The 15,623-nt window shown below is 36.8% G+C and overlaps 1 protein-coding gene across 2 annotated transcripts in view; it reads left to right on the top strand.

The window, feature by feature from the left end:
• Positions 1 to 436: 436 nt before the first annotated feature.
• The window catches only part of LOC121736342 (tyrosine-protein phosphatase 69D), a 35,127-nt gene continuing 19,940 nt past the window's right edge, over positions 437 to 15,623 (top strand). For both annotated transcript variants that reach the window (XM_042127463.1, XM_042127464.1), the window contains exons 1-4: positions 437 to 687; positions 4,802 to 4,943; positions 14,206 to 14,477; positions 14,757 to 15,493. In XM_042127463.1, the coding sequence (XP_041983397.1) occupies positions 609 to 687; positions 4,802 to 4,943; positions 14,206 to 14,477; positions 14,757 to 15,493 (1,230 nt within the window). In that variant the 5' untranslated portion in view covers positions 437 to 608. The remainder of the gene's footprint in view (positions 688 to 4,801; positions 4,944 to 14,205; positions 14,478 to 14,756; positions 15,494 to 15,623) is intronic.

Genomic DNA, 15,623 nt, shown 5'->3' on the forward strand with positions numbered 1-15,623 from the left:
AAATTAAGTTTATTAATCCCTTATTCTTGCTATGTAAGGCATTAGTGCTAAAATGTCACATCAGTTAATAATTTGGCTATAAAAATTGCATAGCTTTTTACGTGTGTTTACGGATTCTCATCTCTCTTGAACTATAGTTAATCGATATCATGAACTAATTGACTTTCTTTCCTGTATCATAATGTGCTTCGAAATAATCGACAAATAGAAATATTCAAGAAAATATTCGCACACTACTTGTATTAATTAAGCACAAAATGGGAACGCGATGACGGGCTAAGAGTAAGACTACAATACTTTATCTATGATAGAAGCGTTTACAGTTTACTGTTTAGTTCCTTTTCTCGCCACGTTCAAATAAATCCTTGTCGAACTATAGTAACATTTTCATAGACGTTTATTTTTTTGTTATGGCAACACCGATTACAGAATTGTTTGTTCGGCTTTGGGTGTCAGCCGCCTTGTAATTTTTTGTAGTGATATTTTATAGAAATAATCCGTGATATTGGTGTAGAAACGATATAAAGATGGTTTAACAAACCTGCGATGCATTTTATATTACTAAACTTTGTGTACTTCGTGTAAAAGACTGTATTTCCGCCATCATAATGGTTCACTTGGTCAGGAAGTATACCGTAACACTTGCGCTTTATTTTGGGTGTATCGTGTCGTGTTCTTCAGTTTTAGGTATGTAAATAATAACATATACACGTAGACATGAACTGTGCACATTTATATACATACAAAGTACAATTTTAATTCCGATAAGCTCAATTATTTGTTATTACCAGACACTACTACTTTACTATGCAACATGTTCTTTCGTACAGCATTGATACGCATGAATATAAAGATATCCATTCTAAGTGTCTGTATACACCTGTTTTCGTATTTTTTGTATGAAATATCATTAACCTTAAAAGAAATTTATAAAGTACAGTCACTAATAGAAATTAAAGCAGCAAACAATATTTACAAATAGCATACATTGATGATGATTTTTACTCATTGGTGATTGGAGTTTGTGGTTCAATGCCCATGTTTAAGAAAAAATTGGGTTTTTTAATCTGATAAGGATAATGCAGGCTAATCTTCTGATTTTTGTATCAGTGTTTTGCATGGACATACAACATACATTCTGCCAGACTTTTAGAATGACATTATTGCAATTAATATAATCTGTTCTTGGTTAAGGACTCATATTATTTAACCCGTTGATCGTGGGAAAACGTGACACAATAGATATTCTATTGTGTCTTGTTCACCGGTGAGCATATGGGGCTTGATGAATTAATATCAAATTGACTATGTTTTGTTACTATCTCTTGTAAGACCTAGTCTTTATCTTATTAATTATTATTTGTGGGATATATATTTCTCTTAGATGCTCTTACCCTTTTCTCATATTTCATAAAATAATAGTCTCATCAGGTTAGAGCTTCAGTAATGATATTGTTCAAACCATGAGAAAAGTCACAAATTCCCAATGGTATGTCATTTGTAGTGTCGGACCGAAGGTCTATTTTTGGCCGAAGCCGAAGCTGATTAATCAGCAATCGCCACAACCTTCGCCTAAAGCCGAAGGTTTATAATCTTAATCTCGACTTTCATTAGTTAATAACTGTAATTAATTTTGTTCAAAATTGTCTATAAGCTACAATGAATATTAAAATTATTTCAAAACTTCAATATTGAAGGTTTACCTCTATATTGACTGTTTCATATAGAAGTTGATTTACAGATAGTAATAAAAGCTTGTGATTTTGTGATTTATTTATTAATTATTTGTAGTCTGGTTATGGAATGACTCAAAGGAGGGTAGTGAGTGCGTGAGCGAGAACCTAAGCGATTTCTACTGGAACTTATTCAGGGTGCTTAGGGACAAAACATACTAAAAGTCCTGACGTCTAGGAGGTGAGCCGGAGGGAAGGGAGGGTGAGAAAAGTCTCAATTTTTAGTTTTTGGCTAATACCTTAAAAACGATGCGTTGTGGCAATAAAGTTCTATAACGAAACAAAAGCTTATTCAATTCTCTATAACTATGATTCTATATATTTTTTCCGAATTCTCATCCGTTTTTTTAACTATACGCTCTGGAAGTTTCAGAATTGCTCTCAGGCATCTACATTAACCGCTGCTACAATCTCTGGTGCAGTGACAAAATATATTATTGTTTTAATGAAGCCTCAGGCGCTGGTATATATTGTCCTTGGCGTCAAGAAATTACCTACATTTTTCCACCCCCACTCTTGAGGGGTCAGCCCATTCCCGAATATTTTTATACATTTAACTAAGCAGGCTAACAATTAGTGTATGTTCCAACTGGTGGAAGCTGGTTACCGTAATGCCTTGCGTCGTCTGCAACACCAGGGGTGCTACTGGTGCGTTGCCGCGTCAAGGAGTGTAATGAGGGGATGGGGGATGTGCTTAAAGCCCTCTCACTTACTGAACGAAGCATAAAAGCGGTAAAGCTACTAGTCAATCTGAATTAGAAAGGAATATTTAAAAATAAAACACTTTTTATTTTCACTTTTTCTAAGCGTGTAGTTCGAAAGCGGATGAGAATTCGGAAAAATTGTGTAGAATCAAAATTATAGAGAATTTAATATGCTTTTTTTTCATTGTAGAATATTTTTGCTATAAAGCATCGTATTTTAGTTATTAGCCAAAATCCAAAAATTTAGACTTTTGTCACCCTCCCCTCATTCCTGCTCACCTCCTAGACTTAAGGACTTTTAGTATGTTTTGTTCCTAAGCACCCTGAAAAAGTTCCAGCAGAAATCTCTTACGTTCCCGCTCACGCATTCTACAACTACTTTATTGACTGTGCTATTGTAAAAAAAATAATTTCTTTATTATTTCACAAATAACAATAATTAGACCAATCAATCAGTCTTTGTTTTACTCGACTAGACCGAAACTGAACTTAAAAATAAAGTAAACAAACACTAACTTCTTAATAAAAAAATAAATGATTTATTAAGAAGTTAGTGTTTGTTTATTGTATTTGACAGTGACTCCCAGTGGCCTCCGGACACGACCGGTCCGTTGCTCTCTCACGACTCACTCAGTCTTTGGTTCAATTTCGACGGTTGCTCGGACCTTCGGCAAAGCTTCGGCTTCGTCCGAGTTTTAGGCCGAAGCCGAAGCTTCGGTCAGACACTAGTCATTTGTCATTCATAACAAAACATGTCATTGTTACACTTCCTATAAACAGTATGTTGTGGACGGAAGCCATAATTGATATTAGTTCAATTAAAAATAATTGACTAAAATCTGTGACTTGTGAAAGATTTAGTGCACCAAGTATTAATTTGTTTAGGATAATTTGATAAAAATATTTACCGTAATAGAAATACAGTCTTAGAAGATTTTTATTTTTTATCATGTTAATGCTAATGGAATATTAACAAAATTAGTGTTAAAACCAATGTATGGAGTATATCCATCAAATATAATTGATTTATAGGCCTACTAGGTAACGCCCGCGCCAAAATTCGTTTATCGCGCGGAAACCGTACATTTTCCGGAATAAAAAGTATCCTATGTCCTTTCCCAGGACAAAAAGTATCTCCATACCAAATTTCACCTGAATCGGTTCAGCGGTTTGGGCGTGAAGACGCAGACAGACAGACACACTTTCACATTTATAATATTAGTACGGATGGGGGACAAGTTTTGTCAATTCAATATGAGTTGTGACTTAACGCGACTAAATTACGTAGGTCCACCATCTGGTCAGCAGTCATCCTCTCTGATAGTACTTTAGTTTTTCACACAAAGACAATATTGTCCAGGCTTGTAGCTAAAAAATTTTCATTTACAATTTGTATCTAGCAAAAGGCAATATTTTGCTTGGATCAATTTTAGGATTCTTGACTAAAGTATGATATTGACTGTTTTGGACCAAGAGCCCGCGAGGGCCTGGGCTCGTACCACGAAAAGGTTTTGAGACTCAAAAAATCGTACGAGAATGTTGCGTCCTACTCTGACAAACGTGAAATGACGTTGTTAGAGCAGGACGCGGCACTCTCGTCCGATAGTTTGAGTCTCAAAACAGTTTCGTAGTAGACCTACCGACCTTCCTTCGTTGCGTTAAGCTGAAAGTTTACCAGTTTGTGACCTTTACATAGGTAAGAACCAAACAAAAGGAGTATGCTCAATTTCACGGCTTATATTACTCGTGGTAAGTGGAGGAAGCTCGTCTTCCACCCTTAAACCCTTAAACTTTCTTAAAGTATTAGATTTTGAGGGTGTCTAGCAGTGGGAAGCAACTGTCAAAAATGTCCAGCACTGGAAGACGAGATTCCTCCACTTACCGCTAAGAATATAAGCCATGAAATTGAGCTATACTCTTTCTCGAAGGTCAGGTTGACCTTCAAAACTAGATACCTCCTAAAGTAACCGCGACCGAAACTCCATAGTTGCCGGTTCTAATACCTCTGCAAAGGTCACAAACTGGTGAACTTTCAGCTTTACGAAACGAAGGAAGGTCTGGTCCTCGGTGGCTCTTACTCTATTTAAATCTGAGCCTATGGTGAAAGATGGATTGATATTAAAGACTGAAATCAAATTTGCAAAAGTCAGAGTCAATTTTAATTAAGTAAATAATCTCATGCCTTCTCTTTCTTTGATACAAAGGACAAGAGAGTTATACATATTATACATATTAAGAAATTAAATGGACACAGTTATTACTTAAAAAAACAGTCCAGTGTTAGTGGTAAAAGCCTTTACATTTAATCACTGTTTGAAAACATGGAGTAATATATTCCTACAGTATTTTCCTCTCTGCTTGCAGCTCAAGATATACCAGAAATTTTGGACTTGACAGTTGTGAAAGGTGACCTCGGCTCCGCAACCAGCATCAGTTGCAGCGTATCACCCTTCGCTGTAGAGGCAGAATGGCTGTACAATGCTCAACCACTGAAAATCGAAAACCGGTAGGTGATTTGTTTATGATAATATATTATGTTGTGATGAACTAGGCTTATGCACAATGGTAAATTCGACTAGGATTCGACAATTTTCTTAATAGACCGTCAATATGGACATTTAGAGCGCTTAGCATTGACCAATATCGACGCGGTATGTTTATGCGTTCAAAAATACGAATGGTGAATTCCCATTAATTTGAACTAGAAAAAAAAAAAAACAGCTAGAAACTAGCAGATACAGCTACTTGTCTCTTTCACGAATATTTTGCTATTGCGTTTAAGGCCCTCCCCCGAGCAAACGACCTTGGCCATACATTTGCCGCGTTGCCGAGATCGCACCAAAACCCTATTTTTTTACTTAACTTAGTTCAAAATTGTCCTAAAAAAAATTTAAAACGGGGAATATGTAGTATATGATATTGTCGATCTATTGGCGTGTGTTTCAAATAAAAGTAATTTGTAAATCCTAAGGAGATGCTGAATGTATGCTTGAATTTTGATAAATTGGTTTTACTTTGGATGCTGATATCATGAGTATAATAAACAAAATTACAAAATTTAAAACGGGGAAAGGAATGTTGATATACTGAAGATTATTGCTGTATTTTTATTATAACTTTGTAGCTTTCAAATTCTGAGTTTATAAGGCTTTAAATACTGTAAATGGGCATTGTCCAAAAAAATCACATGTACTTTATATATTTTTTTTTCGTTAAAATAGGGTATTTTAAGAATATAGATTAAATAATTTTGAAATACATTGGCTAGTTTTTTCTCAATAAATTTTTAAAGTTTCGCTCTGACGTCATCATCGGCCGCCGATTGACCTCTGCATATGTTTTAAATTTCCTTTCAATCTTATTTATAATGGCTGGTTCGTCAAATGCAAGTTCTCATTATGTGAAAGCTAATACGAGAAGCTTACCAAAAGTTCGAAACGTAATGTTGGACGAATTTATTGCTAATTTAACGCCATTGAAAGTCAAACAAAGGTTAAACGTATTTGTTCAAAAATATAAGTAACTAATGGGTATTTTTTTCGTTTATATACAGAAAAACGATCACTGACCTTATTCCTCGAAATGTTTTTGTAATGAGCAAAATTAAAAAAAATGGACAATCCCCATTACGGAATCTCCGTAGGGAAGGCCCTTAAGCGGGTTCGCGACAGGCGATGGCAATGTATTCGACGTTCGGAATTTGAAATTCTCCGTGTTCCGCGGCCGACAAATATCAAAATAAAATGTTACTTGCCTAGGCTATAGATTTCATTTTCTACCGACATTGGTCTAGCGACCCATGCCGCCGCTGCTTTGTAGTGGTGTAGAGCAAAATGAAACCTGTACCCTATGTCATAAAGTGCCATTTTATTTCAATTTTTGTCGGTCGCGGTCGCTTGCCGCGTTAACGTAAAATATTTCGATAGCGTGAAATTAAGGAAACATTTTCCGCATTACTTATTGAGATTGGAAGTATTATTAGATCAACACCCCCGCCTTAATGGAAATCATATTTAGGGTTCCCTTGCCTGAAGCCAAAAGCGTTTTACACCAACATACCAGAACCACAGAAATGCGAAGGGATGAAAAAAAGACAAATTTTCACGACAAAAATTCAGATTTACGTGTATGTCTATTCTTCCTGAGAAAGAAAATAAACTTATCCAGTGGTGGCTACTAAAGTTTAAAGGTGTCTCTTCACTATGGTCCATGTTGCCCCACTAGGCGATCGCCATTGAGATCACACGATACTGACATGACCTGCATCGTCCGCCATCATCACTAGTCACTATCCCGTCTACACCACGTCCATTGTGAACCTTCACATATCCGTTACGAAATCCACATGACCTAACGATCTTAATATTGTTACGTGCTAGGGTTCGAGGATTTGGAGAGAAAGACCTGGTGACTCTCTTGAAGACTTTATTAACACTGCACTAAACACTAGGTCACAACACTTAGCACTAAGTCCAAACACTAATCACTAGGTCCAATCACTAAGCACTATCACTGTCCTAGGTCGTAGCCAAGTCGCAGGTTTCACTGGTTCACTCACTATTGATCACTTGTGTTCACTCCGAAATCGCCTTGATGATCGCTTGAACCGAACTGACTTGCCGGGCCAGCCTGCGGCTCTTTTTATATGGCGAGACGAATTCCAGAAATTTCCCGATTCACGTAAACAAGTAAACAACCGTGGGAAATTTCTAGGCGGCTCGGGCATGTACCACAATAAAACTGCCGTCCTTGCGATAAGTGCAGTAAGTTGAATTTAATTTAGACCTTATGGACTCAGTCATAAGGTCTAAATTCAAACACGCTAACAAATAAAGGGTAAACACGTAAACAAACATTGGACCTTTTTAGAAGGTTCGAGTATGTACTTGCGCACCACGTGTCCGTATACCATGTACCGTAACAATATTTTGCGCGGCTTTATACTTGCAAATATTTTTCTGTTATTTACGCGGAGGCATCGTGTTTAATATTTCAAAACAAATTACAAATCTGGAGTAAGAACAACCATTTCAATATTTTTTTTAATAACGCTTGTTTTTGCTTCAGTCGCCCGACACTTCGAAGTTCCCCTAGGGGTCTGTAGGAAAATTATGCTCATAAACCTAATTAATTTTATACTTGGAATTTAGAATAAAATATTTTTATTTAATTTTTATTTCATAAACATAAAATGTTTATGAAATAAAAATTATATATTTAATAATATATTTTATGAAAAGATGTTTTTGAAATATATTTTATGAAAAGATGTTTTTGAAATTAGTACATTTTCGATAAAATAATAAAAGCTGGAATAAAGAGCTTCATAGAGAACAGAAATACCGTGTAACTGTTCACTTTTGTGCCTCCACATCCAGTACATAATAGTATGACTCCTACAATGTACATACTATTTCATGGTTATATTTGCAGCCATTGCTGAGAAATCGATTATTATGTGTAAATATGCAAGATTATCTCTTTTAAAGTATGTACCATTCTATGAATCTCTTCATTGTAATAAGAAAATCTATATTCAGTGACTAGACTGAATAAGTGGTATAACGATTGTCTATTATATATTTATATTTAGTTTGTCCTTTCCCACTGACCTTTTATAGCGGAGCTTCGTGCATGTGTGAGTGGGTTTTTCATATTAAATCAATAAAATGCGTTTATAGAGGTCTTCATGAGTTAAGTATGAGGTAGAAAAATAAAGAAACCAACATTTCAGATAAGCCTTGGTTATCAATAAGCGAGCTGATCATGATGAATTTTAATATTAATAGTTAAAACACCTATGACCTAGGTCTAGAGATAACGTCAGGTTTACGCGTCAGGTTAAAAAAAAGCTTTTTCAAAATTCTTATTTCATACATTTAGGAGTTCCCTAATTTTAGAAGCAACACCGTTAAAATAATTTACATTCTATGTTTCTTATACGGTATCATACCAGGGAAGGGTTTAAAATGAAATAAAATTCGATTAGCGACTTCTAATTTTTGCTCGCATATTTCTTACGTATGTATTGCATACCTTTAAGGCGACGCCTTGATAATTTGGCTGTAGCGATATCGATTTTTCTCAGCAATTAGTAAAGCTACGAAATTGAAGTTCATTGTCAGTATTCTACATGTCTTTGTCTTTGAATTACCCATAGCATAACACGATTGGTCAACTTTTATAACACAGAATAATCAATCAAAAATACCTCTGTAAAAAAAGGAATTCCTATTTTGCCAACAGATGAGAGTGATTTAAGCTTCCAAAATTTGTACATAGATTGGTTCAAGCATACACTTTAATTTGCCCATAGCTTATATGAAATGTATTTATGGTTTTAGTTTTAACGCGACAAAAACCATTTTGTCGCTTACGCCCTTTCCATTTTTTTTGCTGTACTATTGCTCATAGAAAACAAAGAATCTAAAACATAATATCCAAGACGGTTTTTTACGGCGTCACCTTTAAATGCACTAACTGCAGTGTGCTGTGTGAGTAGTACTCTGTAAGTGCGTATTCTTTTGTAAGTTCAGGAATCCAACGTTTCTGAGCTATTGACATGGAAGAACAAATAGAATAATGTATACGTGCAGTGGCGAACGCTGGTTCATGGTAGAGATTCGGATGATTTTCTTCAAAATACAACAGCAAAGGGAAATTGAAAGGAAGTTAAGTATAAAAACCGCCACTGATATTTGTTTGTAAACACTTGTGACATATTGTTGCTACTAGTTTACGCCCGCAACTCCGTTGCGCCAAATTCCGTACATTTTCCGGGATAAAAGTATCCTATGTGATATCTCATATCGCGTTTAGGACTGTATGTAATTTTCGAGAAACAAAGGATTTATCCTAAGAGCAGTATTATTATTGTTGTTACGCCAATAACGACGCATATGTGGAACGGAATTAGAAATTGAAAAAGGAAGTTGAAGCGGAAATTTGTTCCACAGAACGATTGAGACAGACGCATCTATGTCTAACATAAGCCGACATATCCCTATGATGATGACGTAACAATTGTCACGGGAGAGGAAAAGGTATTGTTTTAAGGCCCTCTTTACGTCGGGCTAATATTGTCTATTGTAATTTACATACTTCATCAACTGGCTAATATATCTGGCTCCATCTATATATATGAATCTCAAAGGTGACTGACTGACTGATTGACATAGTGATCTATCAACGCACAGCCCAAACCACTGGACGGATCGGGCTGAAATTTAGCATGCAGGTAGATGTTACAACATAGACATCCGCTAAGAAAGTATTTTGATAAATTCCAACCCCGAGGTTCAAGTAGGGGATGAAAGTTTGTATATAATAATACTTCTTAACGCGAGCGAAGCCGCGGGCAAAAGCTCGTTTATTATAAAATCCACAGTTTTTTGATTTCAATAAAGGTTTTTTTGAGAATTTTTTCCTATAATATCGTAAATGGAGGTAACGTTATCGTAAAATGAGGTATGTTTCACTTCACGGTTAAGTTTTAAGCTCAGCTGTCTGGGCGCCTCGCAAGAGCTAGGGGAACAATTTCACTTTCACAGTTTTAGACATATTCAATGCGTGTAGGGGTTGTAGTGTTTACGCCTTTTGTTTTTCACTTAGGGCCCTTCCCTTACCGAAACGGGGTGTTAGGGATTAGGTGTCATGTTAAAGTGAGAGCTACGGAAATTATTAGCATGATTTGTCATATTTCGCTTTAAAAAATTGTCTTGTACTTCTTAGGCTATTTGAAAAGTCCATAAGTCTATAAATACGTCTACTTACTACTACCACGGAATATAAATAACAGGTTTATATTCCGTGCTCAATAGGTACCACACACATTGATTGGAGTCAGCGAGTCACCACTGTTGTATGTATATTATAATTTCAGGCTTACCGCTTACGTGCACAAATGGCAACAGTGGGCCTTTATTACTACTACAAAGTACAAATTAATTGCTTCATATTTCTTTGCCTGTTTATTTATATTCTGTCAGTCCCCCGACATCTATCTCTTCGAGTATTCAGTAGGCCCACTACGAAACCGTTTTGAGACTCAAACAATTGGACGAGAAAGCTGCGTCCTGCTCTAACGACGTCATTTCGCGTTTGTTAGAGTAGGAGGCGGCATTCTCGTCCGATTTTTTGAGTCTCAAGACCGTTTCGTGGTACGGCCTCAGATTCGTTACAGTTTGTCGATTTTTAAGAAACTTTCTAGCTTTCTATTTAAATGCAGATATCAAAAACATTTTACATACGTTACAAATGTGGAGAATTTGTTGTAATTAAGTTTTCAGGTAGACGCAAATATTCGTAAGAGCGTTTCCGCAACAAAATACGCAAGGTATTCGTTTACGTTAAGGGTCAGGTTACACCCAGACGAGACGTAACACGGTATTTATACGACGACAGTCATGCCACTTTTTATGTAGTTTATCAGACTAGGACATAACATGTGTAACTATAATGTCTGATACATGGTATGAATAAAAGGATCTAAAAAACGTTAGACTAAAAAATTAATAAGCAAAGGTAAAAAGTTTAAGCTAATGCAAGAGTCAATATGTTGTTTAGTAAGTAACTATTGACTAATCAGTCGCCTCTTTCACCGGCATTCAGAGCTATTTTACCTTTGACGACAGCTAAGACCTCTATGTCCAGCACATAACGACTACTTTAATCAAAGGAAAAATCATTTGAAATTGACTACATCGAGGACAAACCCCTATAGAGTCGTAACTCGTAACGTACATATTGTATGAGGAACAATTACTAGGAATTGATTTTAAGGGATGCTTGTCGATTGTGTTGAATTTTTTATACGATACCACTAATATATTTTTAATTATTATGAAACCACCACGTCGACAGAGGGGTATTATGTTAAAGTTGTCTGTATATCTGTGTCATTGTAGCTCTAAAGTGTAAACCAATAAGTCGATTTTGATTTAGCCTTGTTAACTAACTAACAAGACTAGTTTTTTATAAACTCTACAGTTGATGAATCAACTTGACCTTGCCAGGGCAGGGCGTTTTTCAAGTTTAGGTATGTATTGTTTTGAGCTTGGGAGGTTATGAGGTATCATTAGATTCATCTCATGCCCAGTTTATCTTTTCACTAGCTTTGTTGATTGGTTACCTTTTAACGTAAGCTAACCAAAAGCGACAGTGAAAAGTAAGTAGAACTAGAACTCCTGGCAAAGAAGTCAGAAACTGCAGGGTATTAGGGGGCGTCCACAAATTACGTGAGGTGTTTAGGGTCGGGGAGGGGGTCGAGTCAATCTAATCTCACGTAATTTTTTTCTCAACAAAATACCTAATACTAATTTCCATGGTCCATTTCATCCAGATTGTACGTAAGTATGCTTAAGATTTAATCGTATGCATAATCGTTATACGATTAAGATCATTCACTAATTCGTTCGAAAGAAAATCTACTGCCTGCTGAACCAAACTTTACGTAAGAAAGCCACATTTTGAAAAATCTCACGCGAGATTTGTGGGGGGGGTTGAATAAAATCTCACGAAATCTTACCAGGGGGGAGGGGGGGGGGTCAAAAAAACACCTCACGTAATTTGTGGATTGACCTTAGTTGTGCATTAACACCGGGTACATTGCAGTCCAGTTTCTTAGGAAGTTAGGCTCAAGACTACTAAATACTTTCCTGAAGACCTCTCTCCTCGAAGAGACGTTGAGGCATACAGGAGTCCGATCCTAAAGCTTTGACCTCAGTGAGACGGAGTTCGAAACGACATTCGACGTTTGACAATCGGCCTCTGATTCTTAATCGCTGGTTCATAATTATCTAGTAATCGTCGAGAAACCTCATTATGAGTAAAAGCTACTGCAAAGCTAAGTGACAACTGACAATCGAAACGTGCACCAGATAACTTACAAAGGATCTTTCTAATTGGACGTAATTAGTCTGTGACTTGTGTGTAGGTAACGTTTCTCGCCTCATTTACACTTTCGTTTCGGTAAGCGAGAGTCGAATCACGAATGAGACGATGCCTGGGACTAAACATTAAGAGGAGTCCACACCGCCCTTTTTTCCATACAAACGTTGTCCCCTGTTTCCTTTCTGGATAATACTAGTAGAGTTATAATTTTTTTCCTGAATATCTACGGCCACTAATAGAATGCCCCTATGTTTTCTTTTTTTTTCATAATTTAATTATTAAATAAGATATGAACGTTCAAAAACCCAAAAAAATGGCCAGATTTTCCGCTGTGCTCAAACATCCAGAAAACAGATTTGGCTAGATTATACAAAAAAAAAAAAACATAGAAACACAGCTCAAGCCTTTCTTTAATCTTTAATGAAAAATGTACTTAAATCGGTTAAGTTTTGGAGAAGGAATCAGGGGACAACGAATCGTTGATTTTCTGCAGTTGTCTCTATCGCGTTCTGCGGTATAGGCTTGAGGTAAGGGAGACAGCTATAGATATTACACGTACTTTTTTTTTCATTTCTCTAGCCCCTGGTGTATCCTCTTAAGGCATTGCTTTCACCAGAGCTTAGCTAAGCCGCGTGTCGGGGAGTATGTTTTTAAATTCGTAATAGAATCGCTTCGTTGATCGAGATCAGGCAAATGATTTCGATCAGTGATTCAGTTGGTTCTCATAACACAATCCTCGTGACGCAATTTGGATAGGCTTCGATGTAAATGCACTATTCAAGTCAAAAGATAATATTATCTGATATTGTTAAATGTAAATACATACTGCATACAAAATACAAAAAAAAGTATCTGTAATATTAGCTCTTCACGCTAAAATCGATGAAAATATAGTATTTTGGTATGTGTATGATACTTTGATCCTGGTCAAAACAATATTATATTGCGGCAAAATGTCCTATTATTGCTCGTTAAACTAATTTCTGTATTTAGTATTTACTATTTTGTTGTCCGCTTTTGTTTGTCCCCTTCCACTCAACGTAGATAAGAATTTACCCCTAAAGAGGTCACACTTTGACGACCTCCGTGGCTCAGTTGGTGGGCTGTTGGTAGCTCAAGCTGGGGGTCGCGGGTTCGAATCCCGCCGACGGAACAAAAAGTTTTTCAAAAGTTCCTGGGTCTTGGATGTGTAATAATACTCCCCACACCGATTTCGGTGATGGTGGCCAGTTTCATTGAAACCAGACCAGGTACGCAGGAGTAATTTTATAGTGCTCAAGTGTGTGCGCAGTACACAAGTGCACTCTCTATTCCTTCACTCTCATAACCCAGTGGGACGGAAGACCGACACGACTGGCGAGAGATCAGGTGCAGGACCGACTTTTTACATGCCCATGCGACGCATGGATCATCTGACTTGTCAGACAATCAGGTGATCAGCCTGCATCGTCCTAACCAAACTTGGAAATAACATGTTTCCAACGCGGGAATCGAAACCACGACCTCCGAGTCGAGAGCCACGCTCTTAACCACTTGACCACGGAGGCGTTATTGTATTATGGAAGTGTAATAAATGTGTGTATCATATAATAAAAATCTTAAATATATGTATAGTATAAATATAAAAGTATTAAATATATTTCCGTTGTCTGGTACCTGTAACACAAGTCCTTCAGGTACTTAGCACGGGGCCAGACTGACGTGGTGTGAAGCGTCCATAGGTATTATTTATTATTATTTACTAGTTAGTTCCTTAGTGTAAGTTCAAATGAGTATCTTTTGAAAGAGGGTCAAAAAAAAAAACTTTTTCAACTTATTTAGACAACCAGTATTCTACTTCTCCCCCATACCTAATTAACTGAAAAAATTTTTTACAGAATAAAGCAAGTGATCGAAGAGAGGGAACTCCTGAAGAAGGATTTGGACGGCAACCCCAGGAAATATAAAGTGTACAATCTGACCATCTCCAACACGACGTCTGATGATGACGGCAACTACACTTGCATCAGCAAGCTAGGGGACTCCAAGGTGGAGAAGGCAGCGGTGGTAGACCTCAGCTTCCCCGCCAAGCTGGTCAGCAAAACCCCTGGGCCCATCAGACATAATGTTACAGATCAGGCAAATGTGACCATGCAGTGTGTTTTTGAAGGTAAGTGTATTGGAGGTAAAAATTGTGGCCTTCAAAACTTACAGTGTAAAAAAAGAAATTACAAACATTTATTATGACGATTATATAAAATTATTATTATAGCAATTAATTAATCTTTTCATACAAAGAAATAAAAATGTACACTGTGTTTGCAGATGTTATGTTATAATTTTTTTGTCCTTGGTTCTCCAACCATTTTCTAATCTATCAGAAAAGGACAACATTTTATAACTAAAGCATACATAAAAACAGAATAGATCTTTTGTGTTTTCGTTACAGTTTACAAAACAAAAGAAGTGACATGGTGGCGAAGAGGAAAAGAGGACGATAACATCGACTTCCTAACGAAACCGGCTAAAAGGATTAACATCAAACAAATTCAGAGCTCCTTCAACTTACACATACACAGCACGGAAAGTAATGGGACCTATATCTGCCAAGCTTGGGATCCAGTGACATCCTCAAATGTGACAGGAGAGATTGATGTGATGGTCTACGCACCACCACAAGTTGTCATTGACAAAGTTATACCAATCAGCGCTTCCCAACTATACCTAAACTGGACCATCCGTTCATACAATTCTCCGATCAAAAGCTACAATCTTATGTACAGGCAGCTACCATCGAACGACTTCAGTCTTTACATAAAAGAGAAGATCGGTGTGAAGAATATCTCTTTTGTGATGGAGGGCCTGCAGAATTCTACGAAATATCAGCTAAGATTGGAAGTGTCGACGTCACATGGCCAAAGCAAGCATACTTACGAGAATACGGTCACGACTTTAGACAAGGATCCGATTTTTGTGCCAAATATATCGATTAAGGGTTTTTCAGCGACCTCCGTGACTATAGGCTGGGCGCCGCCACCAGATGACATAGCTGAATTGATACATTACTACCTGTTGGAGGCTAGGAAGATGAATGAGGTAGAAACTAGGAGTGCATACCATCCGAGGGACAGTAGGAACCCTTATATGTTTGATAACCTCGAGCCTCATAGCACCTATGTGTTCAGAGTAAGTTATTATACTAAAGAAATACATTGGTAATTTAACTTGGCTAAGTAAATAAAATATATTTAAGCTTTGGGCTTCGAAATCAATATAGACAAACCGTCGTACTAGTTACTACTAATATTCTTGTATT

This window comes from Aricia agestis, chromosome 19 (assembly GCF_905147365.1).
Source record: "Aricia agestis chromosome 19, ilAriAges1.1, whole genome shotgun sequence".
NCBI lineage: Eukaryota > Metazoa > Arthropoda > Insecta > Lepidoptera > Lycaenidae > Aricia > Aricia agestis.